The sequence below is a fragment of the Misgurnus anguillicaudatus genome, chromosome 19 (genome assembly GCF_027580225.2).
Source record: "Misgurnus anguillicaudatus chromosome 19, ASM2758022v2, whole genome shotgun sequence".
In the NCBI taxonomy this organism is placed as follows: domain Eukaryota; kingdom Metazoa; phylum Chordata; class Actinopteri; order Cypriniformes; family Cobitidae; genus Misgurnus; species Misgurnus anguillicaudatus.
Window position 1 is genome coordinate 35784293 of NC_073355.2, and position 25116 is coordinate 35809408.

Below are 25116 nucleotides of genomic sequence, written 5' to 3' on the forward strand. Positions count from 1 at the left end.
TCTTCATTGTGTTATGCACATTTCTTTGTACTAAATATGACCCAGAAAACATACAGTTTATGCTGAATGATTTACCTTTGCATGCCCGTCTATGTGAGATGGCTTTGGTCATGTCTCTGTAGTAGCCTTCTTTACAGTAGTGGCAGTGACGTCCGGCAGTATTATGCCTGCAGTTGAGACACACACCTCCACTTCTTCGCCCTGATAGCTTATATAACTCCATGTTGAAGCGACAGCGTCGGGCGTGAAGGTTACAGTGACAGGCTGTGAGGAGAGATCGACATCGAGAAAACAAAAGGAGAGAGAGGTTTAGTGCCAGCTGTTAAAATTTTGCCAGTACATTAACAGATCTATTCCCTGTGTGCATCTACATTCTTAGAAAAAAATAGTTAAGAAGCAGCGAGACGACTGAAAGGTTGATGAAAACCTGATGGTATTTTTGGTATATCGGTAAGAGACATAAATGTTCACATTTACAGTGTATTATTTTTTTTTTTAGCGAACGATCTTACTATTGCTTTATTGCCATTTTATTTTTTATGGCTTAGCCCTCCTCATGATGTCGAATCTGAAACTGAAGTGATGTAAAATGATTTAAGGGCTGTTTCTGTCCCCCGGCGATCGTAGAAACCCATCACACAGTGAAAGAGAGGAAGGCGAAAGCTTTGACTGGCGTCTTGAGAGCACTTTATTATTTTAATGACATCATTGCATCTCTGGGACTCTGGCCATTATAATATTTCATTAAGAGACAATGGCTTCATAAAAGCACTCACTTATGCACACACCACACCTGTTCATGGTTTGGACCCTTAACCTTTCCTGGCTATTAGAAGTCAAGCTTTTATATCACACACATTATTCTTTGTCAATAATTAGGCCAGAATCCACAAACCAAAATGTTTATTATCCATTTATATACTTGCAAATCAAATACTGTAAATATTCTTGATACACTTTAGTTAATAACTGACACGTTTAATAGATATTTTCTAGATGTCTTTTCTCAAACTGGATCCTTTCATTATGTTCCTTTGTCTTTAAAGGTGAAGTGTGCCATTTCCAATCTATTAGTGGCACAAAGTAGAGTTTTAAACTGGTTTCTCAAACACACTCTGCACATTAAGATGGGACAAAAGACCTTTATCAGTTCATAACAGTGTTTTATGACAAACATTATCTTGTGTTCCACCAATGTGCTTAAACGCTTTGTTGAGATGCCAGACTGATACAGATGTATTGAGCTATAGTAACCGCAAAAGAGCCTTCTCACACCCGCTGAAGAGTGGAGGGGTGAGTTACTAAACAGGGACATAAACTGTCTCTCACACACGCAGAAAATAAACCGCTGTCAAGTTTCCCTCCAACACCTACAACACTTACAGCGCTCCGCATACCAAGTCTCTCAAGTCTCTCTTTCTCTCTCGCTCTCTTTCTCTCTCTCTTTCTCGCTCTCTCTCGCTCTCCATGTCCCTCAAAATGCAGCATGAAGTTAAACAACTTGTTTATGCAAGTCAGTTCAACCTACTATATTAGGTTTTGACTTGTGATACGTTGACTTAAACATTTGTGCTAGCTTGCAAAGACTGTAGATAACATTTTTTGTTTTTGTTTAACATTTAAGTTAGATAACTAATATCATGCACCTGTTTGGAAATGTTTGAATAATGAGTCAAGTCTGCTTGAAGAGGACATATCATGAAAATCTGACTTTTTCCATGTTCAAGTGCAATAATTTGGTCCCCAGTGCTTCTATCAACCTAGAAAACGTGAAAAAACCAACCCAGTAACTTATTCTTTGTCCACAAGAAGCCGGTGCATTCCCTATCCGATAAATTATATAAAAAATAATCCGTAAACACAGCGTCGTCTCAAGAAATATCTGCGCACATACGAAACCACTGAAACCGACTGAAAGCGGTGTAGTATATATGTCGGACCAGTATGGGGCGCTGTAATTCTGCCACAGATATACACTATACACGGAGAAGAAGACTTTGAGCATGCGCATAACCAACGTATGATGTTGTCCATTATCGCTTGTTGCTCACCACAATTGCATAGAAGCAATAAATTTGGCTGTAATAAAGCTAGTAGGCTTTAGTAGCTTCACGTAGTCCGCCGTTATTGTTGTTGCTGTTACGTGTGACGCTTCCGACACGTGACGTGATGTGACGTTTTCGCTTCACAAAATATATGGATTGACTGTACACACGAAACCGCAAGGGTGTCGATTTCAGATTTATCCACTTTAGGACCCGGTTTCAAAAAATAGCGGATTCAGTCTCCCAAAACGCCGGATCCGTGGATGAAACGCCAATACGATAAAAAATGTATATGTATACAGTGATACACGTCTCCGTGTGGACAGCCCCTTAGTTTTGGTAAACCATTTTCTGTAAGCATGTGAAAAAAATAGCTAATTGAAATTTGGCTCCTCTTGTGATGTCAGAAGGGGATAATACCGCCCCTTAATCTGCACTATCCCACCACGGCACTGCCATTTAGTGCAGAGATCAACTCATTTGCATTTAAAAGGACACACCCAAAAATGGCACATTTTTGCTCACACCTGCAAAGTGGCAATTTTAAAGGACAAGTTGGGTATTTTACACTTAAAGCCCTGTTTTCAGATTGTTTATTTTGTAATAGAACGGTTTTGACTGAAATTTGGACATATGATGCTGGCCCGAGAATTTTCGGGTGTTTGATGTATCACCCCCCACCTCTACAATGGCTGCAGGTGCACTGGAACAATCCTTCCTAAAATGCATTAAACTTTCATTTACAAAGACGTGAAACCCACCGAGTGATCAGGGGTGCCCACCGACACGCCCACACAAAAATCGCCGCAAAAGACGCCTTCCAACAGGTGTTTTATCATTCGTTGTAAACTTGTGGATCTATTTTTACAAACGCCTCACACCCGTATATTCTTCCGTTGAGAGCTTAAATAATAGACACTCCAGCCCAGTTGGTGGCGATAATCCAGCTTTGCCAATTGCAGGAATACAAACAACGTTCTCGGCGGCGGAGTAATACCGTTCCTCACAGCACATCTAATACATGTCAATGGAGTTGGACAAAAACTACGAAAAAACCTGTTGGAAAGCATCTTTTGCAGCGATTTTTGTGTGAGCATATCAGTGAACACCCCTGACCACTCGGTGAGTTTCACGTCTTTGTAAACGAAAGTTTAATGCATTTTAGGAAGGATTTAGGTGTAAAAAAAACGAACTTGTCCTTTAACATGTTATAATAAATTATCTATATGGTATTTTGAGGTAAAACTTCACATATGTACTCTGGGGACACCAAAGATTTATTTGACATTGTAAAATGTCCCCTTTAAGGTTCTTAGTTCCACCAGCTTTTTAGCTTTTATTACATTGTTGTATTTGTGCCAAAAAAATTTACTCCGTTTATACTTTTTCTGCATGCAATATACATATTCTCTAAACTTTGTTCTTTGTTTCTAAAATTAGCTCTATTTTAAAACAGTTTCACAAAGTATTTCGGATATTCAAACATCGGGATAGCCGTTTGGCACGCTTCATCGTCGCTCACATTGCTAGCACGGAATATTATTTATTCATCCAGGTCTTTGTAGAACTGACACTGAGCTGAAATGTGAAAGCGGCTCAGCTGACCGCAGCTCCATTGTTCAGAACAGAAACCAGCTCCAGCTCTTACAGAAGCCCTGCGGGGTGAGAAAATGGTTGATCCCCAGAGAACTGAAATGTGGAGCGAAAGGTGTAAAGACAGAGCGATGTGTCAAGCTAAATGAGATGGTAAGAATGTGCTTAAACGAACCAAATCCTGCCATTAAGGCTGCCATTGAGGGTTTCCATATGGTGCATGTGGACCAGAGAGGGTGTGGGGATTGGTCAAATCGACAAGCCATTTGTTTTCAGTCCGACAGCGGAATCTTAGCTTGAAATTATTGTTTATTAGATACATTTGTTTAAGTATATAAGCAAAACACTGTAAAAACACATCTAAAATCTGACAGTAATATACTGATCTCTATTAAAACAGTAATCTACTGTAAAAAAACAATGCATTCTGAGCAGTATTTTGCACGTTAAACAATTGCTGTTACACTGTAAAAAAAATTCAGCATTTTTTGTCAAACCAACATATTTTTATGCTACTTTAACTTAAAAAATTAAGTCAAACAACTTTACTGTGAAAAAATAGCTGTAATTTATGCAGCTGGTTGCCAGTAACTTACTGTAGATTTAAATATATGTTATTTACTGGCAACAGTCTGTTCAAAGTTAAATGAACATTAAACATTAACAAGTCTTTATCTTTACAGAATAAAACTATAAAATAACAGCCTCATGCAAAGCATTATGGGGACCAGAAATCCTCATCAGCCTTTTTTGTTAATGTTCATTTAACTTTGAACAAACTGTTACCAGTAAATAACATAAATTTAGCTGCTTTTATAAGTTATGTCAACTATTCACAAGTCAAAACTTTAAAAAAAGTAAGTTGAATTTATTTATTTCACAGTATGAATCTGTAAAGTTATAGTAGATTGCCGGTGTCTGTGCTATCAGTATTTTACCGTTATTTTACAGAAAAAATTACAGTGTACCGTAAAAATTTGATCATTTAATACGATTCTAAAATTAAGTAATTTTGTGGATATGCAAACACATTCAGTTTCTTCCAGTACTACAAATAGCTTAACTTAATTTGTTACCCTGAACTGTTCATTTTTTTCAGATTATTAATATTATACATTTGTATTTGCTTGCACTCCTTGATTATCTTTCTCTGCATAAGATACCATTTCGTTCCTTTTAAAAGGTAGAATGCAAAGATCCTTAATTATACAGAAAATACTACAGAAGTTGTTACAACCACACTTTTTACCTAAAGCAGCTTTGTTGCAAACTCGATTTTTTTAATCTTTCCTCTCCCACATGGCCATCTGGAAAAGCTGCAGTTCACTGCGGTACGCTGTGATGTAATGACGGGTAAGAAAAAAGGGGGCGTCCCTGTTACTCTGTAATCGTTTGCCAGCACCAATTAGCGGGGCAATTGGACCTCCCTGCTTTTCTGTTTGTCTAACTGCTTGTGAACACCACCAGTTGCCTAGAGAAAGTGAGATACAAAGTCTCAACAAATACGATGCGATCCAAACACAACCACAGGAAAAGACAGCACAGAGCTTATTTGCCTGCTAACTGCCTGTGAAATTGCTACTGCATTCATCACAAATCAGATAAACGTTAAGACCAAAAGTTATTATAACCTTAAAATGGAATTATGGTTAAGCCCATTTTGGTATTATTGGATTACACGGTTAATTATTAACTAGTTTACTACTTAATTTCCTGCACTGTAATGTTGAATATTGTTGACAAAAAAGTCGGAAACTGACATGAATTAGAGTTAGACTGCTATTATTGTTAAAGGGACAATAATAATTCTATCATCATTTTCTTACTCTTGTGTTGTTACAAACTTGTATAAATTTATTGGTTCTGATGAACATGAAAGAAGATATTTTGAGGATTTTTGAGAAAAAAAGTTCAAAATCCCCATTCACTTCCATGGTATTCTTTTTTACTACTACTATGGAAGTAAATGGAGCTCATGATTGGTTTGGTTACAAACATTCCTCAAAATATATTTCATCGTGTTCATCAGAACAAAAAAAATGAAAACAACAAGAGAGTGAGTAAATGATGACACAATTTTCATTTTTGGGTGAACTATCCCTTTAACAGTTAACTGATTAGTTGATGAGATTTATGCATTTGGCAGATGCTTTCATTCTTTTTTACGTAAAAATTACTTCAATTGGTAACACCTAAACAAATTAAGTTTTTTAAAGGAAAACACCACCGTTTTTCAATATTTTATATGTTTTACCTCAACTTAAATGAATTAATACAAACCTATCTTTTTTCAATGCGTGCACTTTTAATCTTTGTACAGCGCGTGGTGAATGTGTTAGCATTTAGCCTAGCCCAATTCATTCCTTAGGATCCAAACAGGGATGAATTTAGAAGCCATCAAACACTTCCATGTTTTCCCTATTTATAGACTGTTACATGAGTAGTTACACCAGTAAGTATGGTGGCACAAAATAAAACGTTAGCTTGGATCCTAAGGAATGAATGGGGCTAGGCTAAATGCTAACACATTCACGACTCGCTGTGCAAAGATGAAGTGCACGCATTGAAAAAAGATAGCTATGTATTAATTCATCTAAGTTGAGGTAAGAACATAGTAAAATATTGAAAAACGCTGGTGTTTCCCTTTAAACTTATATTTTAGTTTGAGTGAAAAATACTTTACGTTTTTTCAACTAAAATGTTTCACTTAATGTTTTAGGTGTTACCAAATGAAGTAATTTTTTGCTTCTTCCAATGTGTGGTATCGCTACGAAAAACCCTTTCATAACCTTTACTTTTAAGTATACATTTTATTAATACTGTGTGTATGTTCACTAGGCATGACCCTTGAAATGCTAAAGCAATGTTTTTCCAATCGAACTATACAGGAAAAGGTTTAATAATGAAATCGCAATTAAATTAACATTGCATTTTGTTGATTATAATTGGTTTATTTAAGCCAACTTTGATTTATTAGCCAAAAAACACATAGACCATTAGGAATCCTTCACCGATGGACAAGCACTGTTTTACATGTCTGTACAAAATCTGCTGCCAAAAGAAAGCTTGGTCATGTTAACTCTTAAACTCACTTGTGGAGGTCACAAGCCTTCAGGCGCTGTAAATCTTGGGACAGCTAAGCCGCATGCACCATCATGAAACCGTTCTCTTGTATAATTGTTTAATCAGTAATGTCTAATGGACAAGTCTTTGTTTTTCACTTGTACTCCGTGCCAATGATAACATAATATGTAATGGATAATAACACATAATAGCCGGAATATCTCAAACTATTTAGAGTCCTGGAACGCTCCCAAGTTGTCCCGTAAGGAATACCGCGAATGCTGTTATGGGGCTACACTCGAAGAGAAGCCCTCCAATTCTCAAAAACTGTAACTTGTTTCTCATGGCTTATGTGTCTTTGTTTCATACTTTATTGAGCCCCTTATAAAATCTGTGCATTTATGCATTTGGCAGACACTTTAAAAAGGTCCTAATATGTACCATAGGTACAGACATTTGGTACCATTGGTCCCGTACACACTGCATATTAATTCGGTTGTCACTTCACCTTTTAATGCTTAATCCTGTTCTTTACACACACAATTCAGTAATTTACGGGACTGACAACCGCATTCTACAACCAAATTAAGTCCCGCAAAATGCAGGTAGTGACAACCGCATTTACAGAAACTCTGCATAGTGTGTACATAACCGATCTGAACAACTAGTAGTTAATAAAGTATTTAAACATGCATCATGGACATGACAGGTCTCTCTTCTGAAAAAATAAATGCCTAGAAGGGGAAAAGTCTTCTGCAGAAAATGACAGAGCACGTTTTCTGACTAGTGTTGCTAGATCTTGCACAAAAAACAGCCAACAAGAAAAATCCAATAATAAACCAAAATGAATCCAAATGCTTTACCTCAAAGATCAAAATATTGGGACCGGCACCTTTACACTTTATGAACACCAAAATCTTGATCGCCCAAACCCTTACTCGCGAGTTTACTCGCTTCATTCACGTGTAAAATTCTAGTTATCGAGACATTCACGCGAAAATTCACGTCATGGGAGGGGCTGCTGCGACTCCGTTTGCTTTCTGTTATCACTTCACTACTATAGCAAGCTCCTGATTAGTTAACGCAGTGTGTTTTTCCGCCAAAGTTTAAATTTTTTGCAAATGAGGTGGAATTGCGTCTACAGCGTCACGATACACAGCTCATTCGCGCCGCGAGACCTCCAGATGCGCATCACCGCGTCTTTGCATTGACTTAACATTGAAATCACTCGCACTTGACACCTCTACCGCGGCTAGTCTGAATGCAGCATTAGCGGTTATGTGCCAAAACGGTATAAACGTACAAAAAAGACGAGGACCTGGGAACACCACACTCCGCTGTGGAGTAGCCTGAAAAAATTTGTACAATGCACTATAGCCTGACCGATATATATCGGCAGGCCGATATTATCGGTCGATATTAGCCATTTTCCAAACTATCGGCATTCATAATGGCAGATAAATTAATAAAGAAAAAAAACTGACGAAACAGCCTTCAACCGTGTCATGAGTGTTGCCATTGTATAGTTTGTCCACCAGAGGGCACTCAACATCCTCCCTGTTTGCAACACGCAGAGAGTTGGGCAGAGAGAACAACGGTTAAAGGATTAGTCCATTTTCTTAAAAGAAAAATCCAGATAATTTACTCACCACCATGTCATCCAAAATGTTGAGGTCTTTCCTTGTTCAGTCGAGAAGAAATTATGTTTTTTGAGGAAAACATTGCAGGATTTTTCTAATTTTAATGGACTTTAATAGAACCCAACATTTAATACTTAATTCAACACATAACAGTTTTTTTCAACGGAGTTTCAAAGGACTATAAACAATCCCAAACGAGGCATAAGGGTCTTATCTAGCGAAACGATTGTCATTTTTGACAAGAAAATTAAAAATTATGTACTTTTAAACCACAACTTTTCGCCTTGGTCCGGTCCAGCACGACCTAACGTAAATGCGTAGTGACGTAGGGAGGTCACGTGTTACATATATAAAACGCACATTTGCGGAGCATTGTAAACAATAAACTCGCACAAAGACATTAATGAGTATCAGTTGACATACAACAACGTAGGAACGGTCCTCATTCTCAACACATGTAAACACTGGGGTGGAGTTTCGCGTTCGTCCTCTGTGACCTCTTGACGTGATGACGTATTGCGTCGGGTCACGCTAGCACATCGCGCCCAGATCTAGACGAGAAGTTGTGCTTTAAAAGTGTATATTTGTCATTTTTATTGTCAAAAATGACAATCGTTTTGCTAGATAAGACCCTTATGCCTCGTTTGGGATTGTTTATATTCCTTTGAAACTCCGTTGAAAAAAACTGTTATGTGTTGAATTAAGTATTAAATGTTGGGTTCTATTAAAGTCCATTAAAATTTGAAAAATCCTGCAATGTTTTCCACAAAAAACATAATTTCTTCTCGACTGAACAAAGAAAGACATCAACATTTTGGATGACATGGTGGTGAGTAAATTATCTGCATTTTTCTTTTAAGAAAATGGACTAATCCTTTAAGTGAGTTCATGGTGAGTTGGTCACAAGACAATAAAAGAAACAAGTTTCTTTTTAAAATGCATTATCATATTATTTTAGTTCAAACTCATAAATAACTACAAATAACTAATGTTAGGGAAATCTGTTAATGTTTTGTTGCGCGTCACTGAAATAATAATACAAATATCGGCCGATATATCGGATTTTAAAACCCACAAACATTTGTATCCGTATCTGCCTTCAAAATCCTTTATCGGTCGGGCTCTACATTGCACAACGCCAAGATGGAGGTTTAGTGCAAAACATAACGCTGTTGAATTATTTTGGTCAAAGCTGTGATAAGCTCACAAGACGGCAAAACGTTGCTATTGTTATCTCTGTGTCAATCATCATATTTTCGGGAGTGAGTCTTGTTCCATACAGACATGTAACGAACATTTAGGAAATTCACTCCCGCATTGTCACTCCCGAAAGTTTGTAATGTGTACGAGGCCATTATGTACCTCTGAGGAACAAATATGAACTCTTTAGAAAGATAGAAAGGTGTACTTTTTGAAAAAGACCATTTTCTGACATTTCCTGGGATTCAAACCCATAACCTACATTTACATTTATTCTTTAAGCTGACACTTTTATCCAAAGCGACTTACAATTGCTAAATATGTCAGAGGTCGCACGCCTCTGGAGCAACTAGGGGTTAAGTGTCTTGCTCATGGACACAATGATGTCACAGTGGATTCGAACCCAGATCTCTCACACCAAAGGCGTGTGTCTTATCCACTGCGCCTTTACCACCCAACCTTTGTGTTGCTAACGCAATGCGCTACCAGCTAAGCTACAGGAACTACAGGTACTCATTTTACAGTTGACTGACTTTTACAGTAACTCTTTGGGCGGGCGTTGGAAAATGCTAGCCCATAAAAATTTCCAATTAAATCACAGGTTGACATATGAGTCGCTCTTATATTTCAGGGCTTCTGAGCAGTTGGCGAAAATAAACAAAATAGAAAAGATGTCGCTGTGTTCTGTTAAAGAGAGCGTGTTTCCTTTTGGAATACGATCACAGCAAATACCGCCCGGGGCGAAAAACATCCCAGCGTGATGAATTATTGCATCAACGTATCATTGAACGGCTTGTTAGTCCCTTGATTTATGGTGGGCTTTGCATGTTCTCTTGTTTGTTTTCATAAATATAACACACCCTTTGAGTAACTCCTCATTAACTTACGGCACTTTCATTTTCCCTGTACATACGTAGTGCTGACAGCGCGCGAGCCGCTCTTAAGAAGCCTCGTCATGGTGATCTCAGGAACCACGACCTGCCAAAAAACTTAACTTAAAGAAGTGCACGGGCATTCAGGAAATTCCCACTTTAGGAGCTTTTCCAAATCCAAATGAAAACATCTCGTCAAGTTAAAACATCTAGCATCATCTTGCAGGAATTATGGAAATGATAGACATAGTTCTGGATCAATTTTCAGGAATTAATATCCTAATCTGATTTTACTTTTGATTTGTACCTGGAATCTCAGAATTATTTCATAGATGCAGGAAAATTCCTGGTGCATTTAAAAATAAGTTGAAATCCAAACTATTTTTAAAAGCACACAATTTATTGATATTTACTTAGTGTTCATCTGGGTGTCCCAAAATATTGTGTAACTGTACAGTTAACTTCTTTGGCAATATATCAAAGTATTGTGAGAGCTTGCTATGGCTTTAAGTGCATGTCGCTTCAACAAGGGGTAAAGTTTGGCTGAATTGAGCACCGGCCACTGCTGTTGGGCGCTGTAACTAATTCAGAGGTAATCCAAGTAATTCCAAGAATTCGGTGGCATAACGATTACCATCAAGATGAATGGGAATGCTAATAGATAGCCAACACTGTTAGACATGGTGCTATGCCCATATAGTAAGAGGCCTTTTCCTGATACATGCATCTGTCCCTAAAAATAAAAACACCAACCGTGTCAAAAGTATTACGGAATCTCGTATACACATACAAAATGGTAAATGGTAAATGGACTGCATTTATATAGCGCTTTCATAGACCAATGGCCATCCAAAGCGCTTTACAATTTTGCCTCACATTCACCCATTCACTCACACATTCATACACCGACGGCGGTGTCAGCCATGCAAGGCGCCATCCAGCTCGTCGGGAGCAGCTGGGGTTAGGTGTCTTGCTCAAGGACACCTCGACACTTGGTCAGGTGGAGCCTGGGATTGAACCACAAACCTTCCGATTTGTAGACAACCTACATGAACCACTCAACCACTGCCGCCCCTACAGTACATATGTGCAGTATGCCGTCAGAAAAAGTACACTGCTCATCTTGATTTATTCACCATTTTTATTTAAAAGCCAATTTTAATGGTACGTAGGAAAAAGCTGGATTGAAATCAAGCACGAGAGATAAAGACATTGAATTGGACACCAGACACTGAAGAGTTTTGCGTGACTGGATGGGATTCACCGTGTAACATAAATCAGTTTGATGGAGAGCAACCTCAACGTGAGCATTTCCAATCGTTTCTGCATTCCTTCTGTTTTCAAGCCCGTGTAAATCTTCCACGCGATAGACCGCGATACAGATGTGTGGCCCATCGAAGAATCTTCGCTCCAAATCCCAAATGATCCGTAAACGAGAATCTCCCCTGGTTCACGCCGTGATGTGGCGTGGGACGGAGAGAACGTGCTTTTCCACTGCAGGTGCCGTTGCTCTGATACGCCCCCGGTCTCATTGTCTCTCACCGGCTGAGATTTACAGCCCTTGAAATGCGCTAAGAAGCCTCATTGACGAAGCATTAGTGGAATGCGGCTTTGCGGTGAAGGAAAACTTTATATGATGAGCGTTACAACGTGTGTCCCAGTGGCCTTTTTGAATTAGAGCGTGATGCTTCTCCTGGACAAATTGTAAAACAGGGATAAAGGAATCCCATAATGCTTTGCGAATGCAAGTAGTATGTGAATATAGATATTTATAAAGATTAAAACATTGATAAATAGTTAATGTGTTAGCAGCGCAAAGGTTGTAGGTTTGATTCCCAAAAACGCATACTGATAAAAATGTTACACTTTTTTTAAGTTGCTTTGGATAAAAGCATCTACCAAATGTATAAATGTAAAGTCGGTTGAGGTTTCAGTGAGGCAGCTCAATAGGTTTTGGAATGGAGCCAACTTAATATGACCCGTTTACGATCTTAATCTGTGTTCATTTAGATCTGCATTAAAAGAACGGGCCATTTTTAACACAGAAGTTTCCTGTGATTTGAAGCTTGAGGGAAAAAACAACACAGACTGTTGGACGTGTAACTAAAAACTGCTAGCATATTCCAAAGCCAATCTCTTTAAGTCAGGATTGATATGGGAGCTTTCAAGAGCTTATAATTAAAACTACGCCTTAGGAAAAGAAAGCAGCAGCCTGCTGTCAGTCAATTATAAAACCACCATGAACGATCAGATAAAATCACAGACTGGCTGGAGGTGTGTTTTCAGAAATCTGCAGATGCCACAGCGGGCTGATCTGCCAGACGCTCGAGCTTCGGTGTACCCCACAGCGGACGAGAGGCTTAGAGGTCGAGCTGTAAATTACAAACTGCAGGTGACCACACATCCTAACTGCGGTTTTGACCATCATGATGTAAGCCTGAAGTACAACGGCACAAACCCCTCCTGTCAAATCTAGAGTTAACCAACCAAAACACACCGCTTACTGCGTCCACTGAGGTTTAAAGGTTGACACAAGTAATACACTTTCTACATATCATCCAGACATTTACTACTTTATATTACTTACATTAGTGGTTCCCAAAATTTTGCGACCCACTTAGATGTGTATAAACTACGGCTGTCAATCGATTAAAATATTTAATCACGCATTTTATCTGTTTTATATTTACCTTAATTTAACACTTTTCAAGTTTTTAATACTTTAATCAACATGGGCATAGACAAATGGATGCTTTATGCAAGTGGCTGTTTATTAGTGAAAGATAATAAAGTAAAAAAAAACTTCTTTTTTTTTGAAAACAATCCAGTTAAAGATTTCAAAAACAAAATAACCGCATCCATACCTTAAAATCACTGGTAAAACTAATACATTTGGCAAACAAATTCAAAAACAATATCAATATGTTCAACTTTGTTCTTTCTTTTATTGTTTGATTGACAGTTTTAAGATTTACTGTAATGTAATGATCTAACATAATGTTACACATCAGATATTTTCCCCCAAAAGTTAATCAAACATTTACCTAACCTAAGATTATATCTGTGTGAATTCTTGTCAAAACAGATATTTTTAAAACTGTAATTCTGTCTATGTATACATATATCTGAGTCGAGTGCCTGTGTGCATGCTTCAGATGTGTCAGTCAGTGCGAGGGAGATTGTTTTTGAGTCTTGTCGCTCTTAATAACTTTTTAAACATCAATCAGGTCCCGAACTTTATTTCTCCTTACACGGAATTGAACCCTAGACAATCTAGCCTGTAATCACGGGTAATTTTTTCCTTTTTAGCATTTTACTTGAGAAAAAAAAGAAATTAGCACAATATCGATAAATTAGATTGATAGTGTGTTGAAGCGGAATTTTTGCAGCGGTTCTTGATAGACTCATTTAACCAGAATGCACTGTGCGAAACTGATTCATTAGCTCCACCCACTAACTACTGATCGGTGTAGCCTTTGGCGCGCAAGAATCGTATGTACGTTCTTGCGGCGCCGCAAGAAGTCGAACAAGCCTAATAGCTTCTTTTAATGCTCAACCTCATTCAGAACGTTCAGAATATGTAGTCGTGCATTTTTCTTCTGGTGATTTGATGACGCGTCAAATCACCGTTACTGTAGCAGTTAAAAGCGTTATTTTTTATATGGAGTTACTACATTTGATGGCAGCACAATCAACTGCATATATGTGATGAAATATAGTGTTGGAACATAATGTTGTTTTAGGGTGGAGTTCCGCTTTAGTAACTATTTTAACATCAAGCAAGTCCTGCACTTTATAATTCCTGCATGTTTTAAACCCGAAACCAAAATCTCAGATGCGCAAGTGGATGGACACGCATCCTTTGTATTAGTTAAGCATTTATGACAATACACCTCTTAGAAAACGTACAAATAAAGATCATTGTAGACATTTGATGATTATTTACCAAGCGTGCCGCACAAGCTCTGAAAAGTAAAGCCAAAATGTCTTGATCGCCCCCCAGTGACTGGTCCGAGTATAGGTCATAAACCCCGCCTCCCCCATGTTTTTCAATGGGACTTGAGACCAACAAAACAATTTAATTACAGGTCAATTATCTTTTTTCCGAAGCTGATTTCTGTCATTTACTGTAGTTTTTATGTCGCTGATGTAAATTCAAGTGTTTGTTTTTAAAATAAATTTGTTTTTAGTTATTTAATGCTATAAAAACAGTTGTGTAACATCATGATTGACAGCTGTAATATGCGCATTCTGCGAAAGCGAGGGCGGGGTCTTGATTTCGCAGCTTTACTTCCTGCTCACTACTGTGCAGGACTGGTCCCGAAATCGCTACTGAACAGACTCAAGACCCAAGATGTCAGCGGCGTATCAGGACACTAGCGGCTTCACTTTTCACCAATGGAAGAAAGCGAACATGCGTCGTCCATCTTTTTTTACAGTCTATGCTATTTACTATCTAAGGCAGTGTCTCAAAACGGGCTAGGTCAAGGGTCAAACAGAAATTGCCCGTTGCATTAATTGCACGTTAATAAAATTAGTTTAGCTGAAATGAATTTACATTAGTGCGTTATTAACACTTTAAGTTTGACAGCCCTAGTATAAACTATTATGAGACACACATTTTTTCTATAATAAGTAAACCATTTTTATTTTCTTTGTCATTTTATGAATAAATGCAAGTGTAATTGCAGTATCAAAATATCTTATATCAAAATCACTGTAGCCAAGACACTTTGCGTAACCCACCTTATTTCACTGTGCGACCCACAAGTGGGTCCCAAACACTGTTTGAAAACATAATATATAATTAGGGCCCGAGCACCGAGGAGCAGGCCAGAATGGCCTGCACCGAAAGGTGCGAAGCCCTATTGTTTTTGCTCGGATTATTATTAGGGCCCGAGCACCGAGGAGCAGGCCAGAATGGCCTGCACCGAAAGGTGCGAAGCCCTATTGTTTTTGCTCGGATTATTCTTTTTATTTTTATTTTTTTTTTTTTTATTTTTTTCAACACTTTTGGACATTTTGGGGGCCTTAACATACTCGAAAACTCTTGAAATTTGGCACAGACATCAGAGTCGTCCGTGATCGCCGAAAGCCAAAGGCTGGAACACGGGCGTGGCACGGGGGCTCTGTAGCGCCCCCTGTAATGCACAAACAAACAGGCGTGCACAGATCGGGCAAACATGTACGCATATTTACGAAAGTTGGTACGCATATAGATCTCATCGACCCGAACAACTTTCGCCCTCTAACATTTTAGCTCCGCCCAACAGGAAGTCCGCCATTTTGGATTGTTTAAAAAATGCATGCGGTGAACTTTTGAATACTACTCCTAGGGGATTCATGCAAATGACACCAAATGTGGTGATCATGATGTCAAGACATTGGACTTGCTAAATTGCGAAGGGATTTTTGATATCTCGAACGGTGTTGCCATGGCGAAGCGGCAAAGTCATGGTGAAATCAGAGAAACAGGAAGTGTCTAATATCTAAGGCAAAAAATGTCTTATAGTGATGACACGCGGGGTGTTTGTTCGTCTGAAGATTCCGATCGCATCGATGTGCCTATTGTAAGTCTCGGGTATAGCGCCACCACCAGGCGCCAGGAAGTGTTGCAGTCACAAAGGTTGATTTTTTTGACAGTTCCATGTGATGTTCTTTTAAATACTCGTCCTAGAATGTTTATGCGATTGACACCAAAAGTGGTCAACATGATGCCAAGACATAGTAGATGATAAATTGCGAAGGGATTTTTGATATCTCAAACGTTGTTCCCATGACAACGCGTCAAACTTTACTTTCATTTTAAAGGCATATTTAAGCCCATGCAGTAAACTTTTCAATACTCCTTCTAGGATATTCATGCGATTGACACCAAACGTGGTCAACATGATGCCGAGACATTGGAGATGATAAAAAAGTGAAGGGATTTTTGATATCTCAAACGCTGTTCCCATGGCAACGCGTCAAACTTTTTACTTTCATTTTAAAGGCTTATTTAAGCCTGACAGTCGCATGCAATGTTCTTTTTAATACTCCTTCTAGGGAAATAATGCAATTCACACCAGAAGTTGTCAACATGATGCTGAGACATTGTAGACGCTAAATTGCGAAGGAATTTTTGACATCTCTAACGCTGTTCCCATGGCAACGTGTCAAACTTTACTTTTATGTCAGGCATATTTAAGGCTCTTGGTGTGCTTAGATTAACTTTAAATTTGGCACACACATCAGATTTGTCGGCTGTTAAGTGTTGACAAAAACGTCAGATAAAGGCGTGTCTATTTAGTGGCTCACTAGCGCCCCCGTTTGTCTAAAATGTGGGGTTTCTTTTACCTACAGTACCTAAATGGGTCAGTAGCAGCATGATATTTACCCACTTGATGCACTTGCCCACCGTGCATCGTTTTCTCGGAGGCACCGTGTAGCGGTAAACAAACGTGCGAGGGCCCGCCATCGCTGCTTGCAGCTATATTTTTTATTATTATTATTATTTTTTTTTTTTTTATTTTTTTTTTACGTTTCGGGGCAATTTGGGGGCCTTAACATACTCAAAAACTCTTGAAATTTTGCACAGATGTCAGAGTCGTCGGCCATCAGGTCCGGGCAAAGGCTGGAACACGGGCGTGGCAAGGGAGCTCTGTAGCGCCCCCTGTAATTCAAAAACAAACATTGGGGCACAGATCGGGCAAAAATGTACGCACATGTAGGAAAGTTGGTACACATATAGAACTCATCGACCCGAACAACTTTTGCACTTAAACCTATTAGCTCCGCCCAACAGGAAGTCGGCCATTTGTGATTGTTTCAAAAACGCATGTGATGAACTTTTAAATACTCCTCCTAGGGGATTCAAGCAAATGACACCAAACGTGGTGATCATGATGTCAAGACATTGTACTTGCTAAATTGCGAAGGGATTTTTGATATCTCGAACGGTTCTGCCATGGCGAAGCGACAAATTCATGGTGAAATCAGAGAAACAGGAAGTGTCTAATATCTAAGGCAAAAAATGCCTTATTGTAATGATACGCAGGACGTTTGTTCGTCTGAAGATTCCGAACGCATCGATGTGCCTATTGTGAGTCTCGGGTATAGCGCCACCACCAGGCGCCAGGAAGTGTGTCAGTCACAAAGGTGGCTTTTTTTGACAGTTCCATGCGATGTTCTTTTAAATACTCCTTCTAGGATTTTCATGCGATTGACACCAAAAGTGGTCAACATGATGCCGAGGCATAGTAGATGATAAATTGCGTAGGGATTTTTGATATCTCGAACGCTGTTCCCATGGCAACGTGTCAAACTTTACTCTTATTTTAAAGGCATATTTAAGCCCTTCAGTTGCATGCAGTGAACTTTTAAATACTCCTTCTAGAATATTCATGCGATTGACTCCAGAAGTTGTCAACATGATGCCGAGACATTGTAGATGATAAATTGCGAAGGGATTTTTGATATCTCGTACGCTGTTCCCATGGCAAACCGTCAAACTTTACTTTCATTTTTACACATATTTAAGACTGACAGTTACATGCTGTGAACTTTTAAACACTCCTCCAATGGGATTCATGCGATTGACACCAGAAGTGGTCAAAAAGATGCTGAGACATTGTAGACGCTAAATTGCGAAGGATTTTTTGACATCTCGAAAGATGTTCCCATGGCAACGCGTCAAACTTTACTTCTATTTCAGGCATATTTAAGGCTCTTGGTGTGCTTAGATTAACTTTAAATTTGGCACACACATGAGAGTTGTCGGCTGTTAAGTGTTGACAAAAAGGTCAGATAAAGGCGTGTCTATTTAGTGGCTCACTAGCACCCCCGTTTGTCTAAAATGTGGGGTTTCTTTTACCTACAGTACCTTAATGGGTCAGTAGCAACATTAAATAGTCCACTGATATTTACACACTTGCCCACCATGCATCGTTTTCTCGGAGGCACCGTGTAGCGGTAAAAAAACGTGCGAGGGCCCACCATCGCTGCTTGCAGCTATATTTAGGGCCCGAGCACCGAGGAGCAGGCCAGAATGGCCTGCACCGAAAGGTGCGAAGCCCTATTGGTTTTGCTCGAATTTATTGTTTTTTTTTTTTTTTTTTTTTTTATTTTTTTTATTTTTATTTTTTTTAACACTTTTGGGGATTTTGGGTGCCTTAACATACTCGAAAACTCTTGAAATTTGGCACAGACGTCAGAGTCGTCCGTCATTGCAGAAAACCAAAGGCTGGACAACGGGCGTGGCACAGGGGCTCTGTAGCGCCCCCTGTAATGCAGAAGAAACCATTGATGCACAGATCGGGCAAAAATGTACGCACATGTACGAGAATTGGTACGCTTATAGATCTCATCAACCCGAACAACTTTCGCCCTCTAACATTTAAGCTCCGCCCAACAGGAAGTCGGCTATTTTGCATTGTTTAAAAAATGCATGCGGTGAACTTTTAAATACTCCTCCTAGGGGATTCATGCGAATGACACCAAACGTGGTGATCATGATGTCGAGACATTGTACTTGCTAAATTGCGAAGGGATTTTTGATATCTCGAACGCTGTTCCCATGGCGAGGCGACAAAGTTGTGGAGAAATAAGCGAAACATGAAGTGTCTAATATCTAAGGCAAAAAAATTCTTATTGTTATGCCAAGCGGAGCGTTTATTCGTCTGGAGATTCCGATCGCATCGATGTGCCTATTGTGAGTGTCAGGTATAGCGCCACCACCAGGCGCCAGGAAGTGTGTCAGTCATGAACTTTTAAATACTCCTCCTAGGGAATTCATTCGATTGACACCAAACGTGGTGAACATGATGCTGAGACATTGGACTTGATAAATTGCGAAGGGATTTTTGATATCTCGAACGGTGTTGCCATGGCGAGGCGACAAATTTATGGCGAATTCAGAGAAACAGGAAGTGTCTAATATCTAAAGCAAAAAATGTCTTATCGGGATGAAACGCAGTGTGTATGTTCGGCCAAGGATTCCGATCGCATCGATGTGCCTATTGTGAGTCTCGGGTATAGCGCCACCAACAGGCACCAGGAAGTGTGGCAGTCACAAAAGGTGGATTTTTTGACAGTTGCATGCGGTGAACTTTTAAATACTCCTCCTAGGATTTTCATGCGATTGACACCAAAAGTGGTCAACATGATGCTGAGGCATTGTAGATGATAAATTGCGAAGGGATTTTTGATATCTCGAATGCTGCTCCCATGGCAACACGTCAAATTTTACTTTCATTTTCAGGCATATTTAAGCACTTGGCATGCACTTTGGGTGCCTTAACATGCTCAAAAACACCGGGAATTTGGCACAGACCTCAAAGTCATCGGCCATTAGGACCGGACAAACGCTGGAACACGGGCGTGGCAGTAGGGCTCTGTAGCGCCCCCTATAATGCAAAAAAATTATTGGTGCACAAATCGGGCAAACATGTACGCACATGTACGAGAGTTGGTACGTATAAAGATCCCATCGACCCGAACAACTTTCACAATCAAACCTATTAGCTCCGCCCAACAGGAAGTCGGCCATTTTGGATGGTTTCAAAAATGCATACGGTGAACTTTTGAATACTCCTTCTAGGGGATTCATGGGATTGACACCAAACGTGGTGAACATGATGCCGAGACATTGTTCTTGCTAAATTGCGAAGGGATTTTTGATATCTCGAACGGTTCTGTCATGGTGAGGCGACAAATTCATGGCGAAATCAGAGAAACAGGAAGTGTCTAATATCTAAGGTAAAAATGTCTTATTGTGATGACATACGGGGTGTTTGTTCGTCTGAAGATTCTGATCGCATCGATGTGCCTATTGTGAGTCTCGGGTATAGCGCCACCACCAGGCGCCAGGAAGTGTTGCAGTCACAAAGGTTGATTTTTTTGACAGTTCCATGTGATGTTCTTTTAAATACTCCTCCTAGAATGTTTATGCGATTGACATTAAAAGTGGTCAACATGATGCTGAGACATTGTAGATGATAAATTGCGAAGGGATTTTTGACATCTCGAACGCTGTTGCCATGGCAACGCGTCAAACTTCACTTTTATTTCAGGCATATTTAAGGCTCTTGGCTTGCTTAGATTAACTTTAAATTTGGCACACACATGAGAGTTGTCGGCTGTTAAGTGTTGACAAAAAGGTCAGATAAAGGCGTGTCTATGTAGTGGCTCACTAGCGCCCCCGTTTGTCTAAAATGTGGGGTTTCTTTTACCTACAGTCCCCAAATGGGTCAGTAACAACATGAAATAGCCCACTGATATTTACCCACTTGATGCACTTGCCCACCGTGCATCGTTTTCTCGGAGGCACCGTGTAGCGGTAAAAATACGTGCGAGGGCCCGCCATCGCTGCTTGCAGCTATATTTATTAGGGCCCGAGCACCGAGGAGCAGGCCAGAATGGCCTGCACCGAAAGGTGCGAAGCCCTATTGTTTTTGCTCAAATTTATTGTTTTTTTTTTTTTTTTTTTTATTTTTATTTTTTTTAACACTTTTGGGGATTTTGGGTGCCTTAACATACTCGAAAACTCTTGAAATTTGGCACAGACGTCAGAGTCGTCCGTCATTGCAGAAAACCAAAGGCTGGACAACGGGCGTGGCACAGGGGCTCTGTAGCGCCCCCTGTAATGCAGAAGAAACCATTGATGCACAGATCGGGCAAAAATTTACGCACATGTACGAGAATTGGTACGCTTATAGATCTCATCAACCCGAACAACTTTCGCCCTCTAACATTTAAGCTCCGCCCAACAGGAAGTCGGCTATTTTGCATCGTTTAAAAAATGCATGCGGTGAACTTTTAAATACTCCTCCTAGGGGATTCATGCGAATGACACCAAACGTGGTGATCATGATGTCGAGACATTGTACTTGCTAAATTGCGAAGGGATTTTTGATATCTCGAAAGGTCCTGCCATGGCGAGGCGACAAAGTTGTGGCGAAATCAGAGAAACAGGAAGTGTCTTATATCTAAGGCAAAAAAATTCTTATTGTTATGCCAAGCGGGGCGTTTGTTCGTCTGAAGATTCCGATCGCATCGATGTGTCTATTGTGAGTCTCAGGTATAGCGCCACCACCAGGCGCCAGGAAGTGTGTCAGTCATGAACTTTTAAATACTTCTCCTAGGGAATTCATACAATTGACACCAAACGTGGTGAACATGATGCTGAGACATTGGACTTGCTAAATTGCGAAGGGATTTTTGATATCTCGAACGGTGTTGTAATGGCAAGGCGACAAATTTATGGCGAATTCAGAGAAACAGGAAGTGTCTAATATCTAAAGCAAAAAATGTCTTATTGGGATGAAACGCAGTGTGTATGTTCGGCCAAGGATTCCGATCGCATCAATGTGCCTATTGTGAGTCTCGGGTATAGCGCCACCAACAGGCACCAAGAAGTGTGGCAGTCACTAAAGGTGGATTTTTTGACAGTTCCATGCAATGTTCTTTTAAATACTCCTCCTAGGATTTTCATGCAATTGACACCAAAAGTAGTCAACATGATGCTGAGGCATTGTAGATGATAAATTGCGAAGGGATTTTTGATATCTCGAATGCTGCTCCCATGGCAACACGTCAAACTTTACTTTCATTTTCAGGGATATTTAAGCACTTGGCATGCACTTTGGGTGCCTTAACATGCTCGAAAACACCGGGAATTTGGCACAGACCTCAAAGTCGTCGGCCATTAGGACTGGGCAAACGCTGGAACACGGGTGTGGCAGTAGGGCTCTGTAGCGCCCCCTGTAATGCAAAAAAAATATTGGTGCACAAATCGGGCAAACATGTACGCACATGTACGAAAGTTGGTACGTATATAGATCTCATCAACCCGAACAACTTTCACAATCAAACCTATTAGCTCCGCCCCACAGGAAGTCGGCCATTTTGGATGGTTTCAAAAATGCATACGGTGAACTTTTGAATACTCCTTCTAGGGGATTCATGGGATTGACACCAAACGTGGTGATCATGATGTCGAGACATTGTACTTGCTAAATTGCGAAGGGATTTTTGATATCTCGAACGGTTCTGCCATGGCGAGGCGACAAATTCATGGCGAAATCAGAGAAACAGGAAGTGTCTAATATCTAAGGTAAAAAATGTCTTTTTATGATGACACACGGGGTGTTTGTTCGTCTGAAGATTCTGATCGCATCGATGTGCCTATTGTGAGTCTCGGGTATAGCGCCACCACCAGGCGCCAGGAAGTGTTGCAGTCACAAAGGTTGATTTTTTTGACAGTTCCATGTGATGTTCTTTTAAATACTTCTCCTAGATTGTTTATGTGATTGACACGAAAAGTGGTCAACATGATGCTGAGACATTGTAGATGCTAAATTGCGAAGGAATTTTTGACATCTCGAACGCTGTTGCCATGGCAACGCTTCAAACTTTACTTTAATTTCAGGCATGTTTAAGGCTCTTTGCATGCTTAGATTAACTTTAAATTTGGCACACACATGAGAGTTGTCGGCTGTTAAGTGTTGACAAAAAGGTCAGATAAAGGCGTGTCTATTTAGTGGCTCACTAGCGCCCCCGTTTGTCTAAAATGTGGGGTTTCTTTTACCTACAGTACCCAAATTGGTCAGTAGCAACATGAAATAGTCCACTGATATTTACCCACTTGATGCACGTGCCCACTTTGCGTCGTTTTCTCGGAGGCACCGTGTAGCGGTAAAAAAACGTGCGAGGGCCCGCCATTGCTGCTTGCAGCTATATTTAGGGCCCGAGCACCGAGGAGCAGGCCAGAATGGCCTGCACCGAAAGGTGCGAAGCCCTATTGTTTTTGCTCGGATTATTCTTTTTATTATTTTTTTTTTTTTTTTTTATTTTTTTCAACACTTTTGGGACATTTTGGGGGCCTTAACATACTCGAAAACTCTTGAAATTTGGCACAGACATCAGAGTCGTCCGTCATCGCCGAAAGCCAAAGGCTGGAACACGGGCGTGGCACGGGGGCTCTGTAGCGCCCCCTGTAATGCAAAAACAAACAGGAGTGCACAGATCGGGCAAACATGTACGCATATTTACGAAAGTTGGTACGCATATAGATCTCATCGACCCGAACAACTTTCGCCCTCTAACATTTTAGCTCCGCCCAACAGGAAGTCCGCCATTTTGGATTGTTTAAAAAATGCATGCGGTGAACTTTTGAATACTCCTCCTAGGGGATTCATGCAAATGACACCAAATGTGGTGATCATGATGTCAAGACATTGGACTTGCTAAATTGCGAAGGGATTTTTGATATCTCGAACGGTGTTGCCATGGCGAAGCGGCAAAGTCATGGTGAAATCAGAGAAACAGGAAGTGTCTAATATCTAAGGCAAAAAATGTCTTATAGTGATGACACGCGGGGTGTTTGTTCGTCTGAAGATTCCGATCGCATCGATGTGCCTATTGTAAGTCTCGGGTATAGCGCCACCACCAGGCGCCAGGAAGTGTTGCAGTCACAAAGGTTGATTTTTTTGACAGTTCCATGTGATGTTCTTTTAAATACTCGTCCTAGAATGTTTATGCGATTGACACCAAAAGTGGTCAACATGATGCCAAGACATAGTAGATGATAAATTGCGAAGGGATTTTTGATATCTCAAACGTTGTTCCCATGACAACGCGTCAAACTTTACTTTCATTTTAAAGGCATATTTAAGCCCTTCAGTTGCATGCAGTGAACCTTTAAATACTCCTTCTAGGATATTCATGCGATTGACACCAAACGTGGTCAACATGATGCCGAGACATTGGAGATGATAAATAGAGAAGGGATTTTTGATATCTCAAACGCTGTTCCCATGGCAACGCGTCAAACTTTTTACTTTCATTTTAAAGGCTTATTTAAGCCTGACAGTCGCATGCAATGTTCTTTTTAATACTCCTTCTAGGGAAATAATGCAATTCACACCAGAAGTTGTCAACATGATGCTGAGACATTGTAGACGCTAAATTGCGAAGGAATTTTTGACATCTCTAACGCTGTTCCCATGGCAACGTGTCAAACTTTACTTTTATGTCAGGCATATTTAAGGCTCTTGGTGTGCTTAGATTAACTTTAAATTTGGCACACACATCAGATTTGTCGGCTGTTAAGTGTTGACAAAAACGTCAGATAAAGGCGTGTCTATTTAGTGGCTCACTAGCGCCCCCGTTTGTCTAAAATGTGGGGTTTCTTTTACCTACAGTACCTAAATGGGTCAGTAGCAGCATGATATTTACCCACTTGATGCACTTGCCCACCGTGCATCGTTTTCTCGGAGGCACCGTGTAGCGGTAAACAAACGTGCGAGGGCCCGCCATCGCTGCTTGCAGCTATATTTTATATTTTTATTTTTATTTTTTTTTTTTTTTCAACACTTTTGGACATTTTGGGGGCCTTAACATACTCGAAAACTCTTGAAATTTGGCACAGACATCAGAGTCGTCCGTGATCGCCGAAAGCCAAAGGCTGGAACACGGGCGTGGCACGGGGGCTCTGTAGCGCCCCCTGTAATGCAAAAACAAACAGGAGTGCACAGATCGGGCAAACATGTACGCATATTTACGAAAGTTGGTACACATATAGATCTCATCGACCCGAACAACTTTCGCCCTCTAACATTTTAGCTCCGCCCAACAGGAAGTCCGCCATTTTGGATTGTTTAAAAAATGCATGCGGTGAACTTTTGAATACTCCTCCTAGGGGATTCATGCAAATGACACCAAATG

The 25116-nt window shown here is 40.1% G+C and overlaps 2 protein-coding genes across 7 annotated transcripts in view; one reads left to right on the forward strand and one right to left on the reverse strand.

The window, feature by feature from the left end:
* pik3r6b (phosphoinositide-3-kinase, regulatory subunit 6b) overlaps positions 1-25116 on the forward strand; it is a 109478-nt gene that overhangs the window by 33271 nt on the left and 51091 nt on the right. The window lies entirely within an intron of this gene.
* ntn1b (netrin 1b) overlaps positions 1-25116 on the reverse strand; it is a 70599-nt gene that overhangs the window by 26677 nt on the left and 18806 nt on the right. The window contains exon 3 of the mRNA XM_055194677.2: positions 76-264. Coding sequence (XP_055050652.1) covers positions 76-264 — 189 coding nt within the window. The remainder of the gene's footprint in view (positions 1-75; positions 265-25116) is intronic.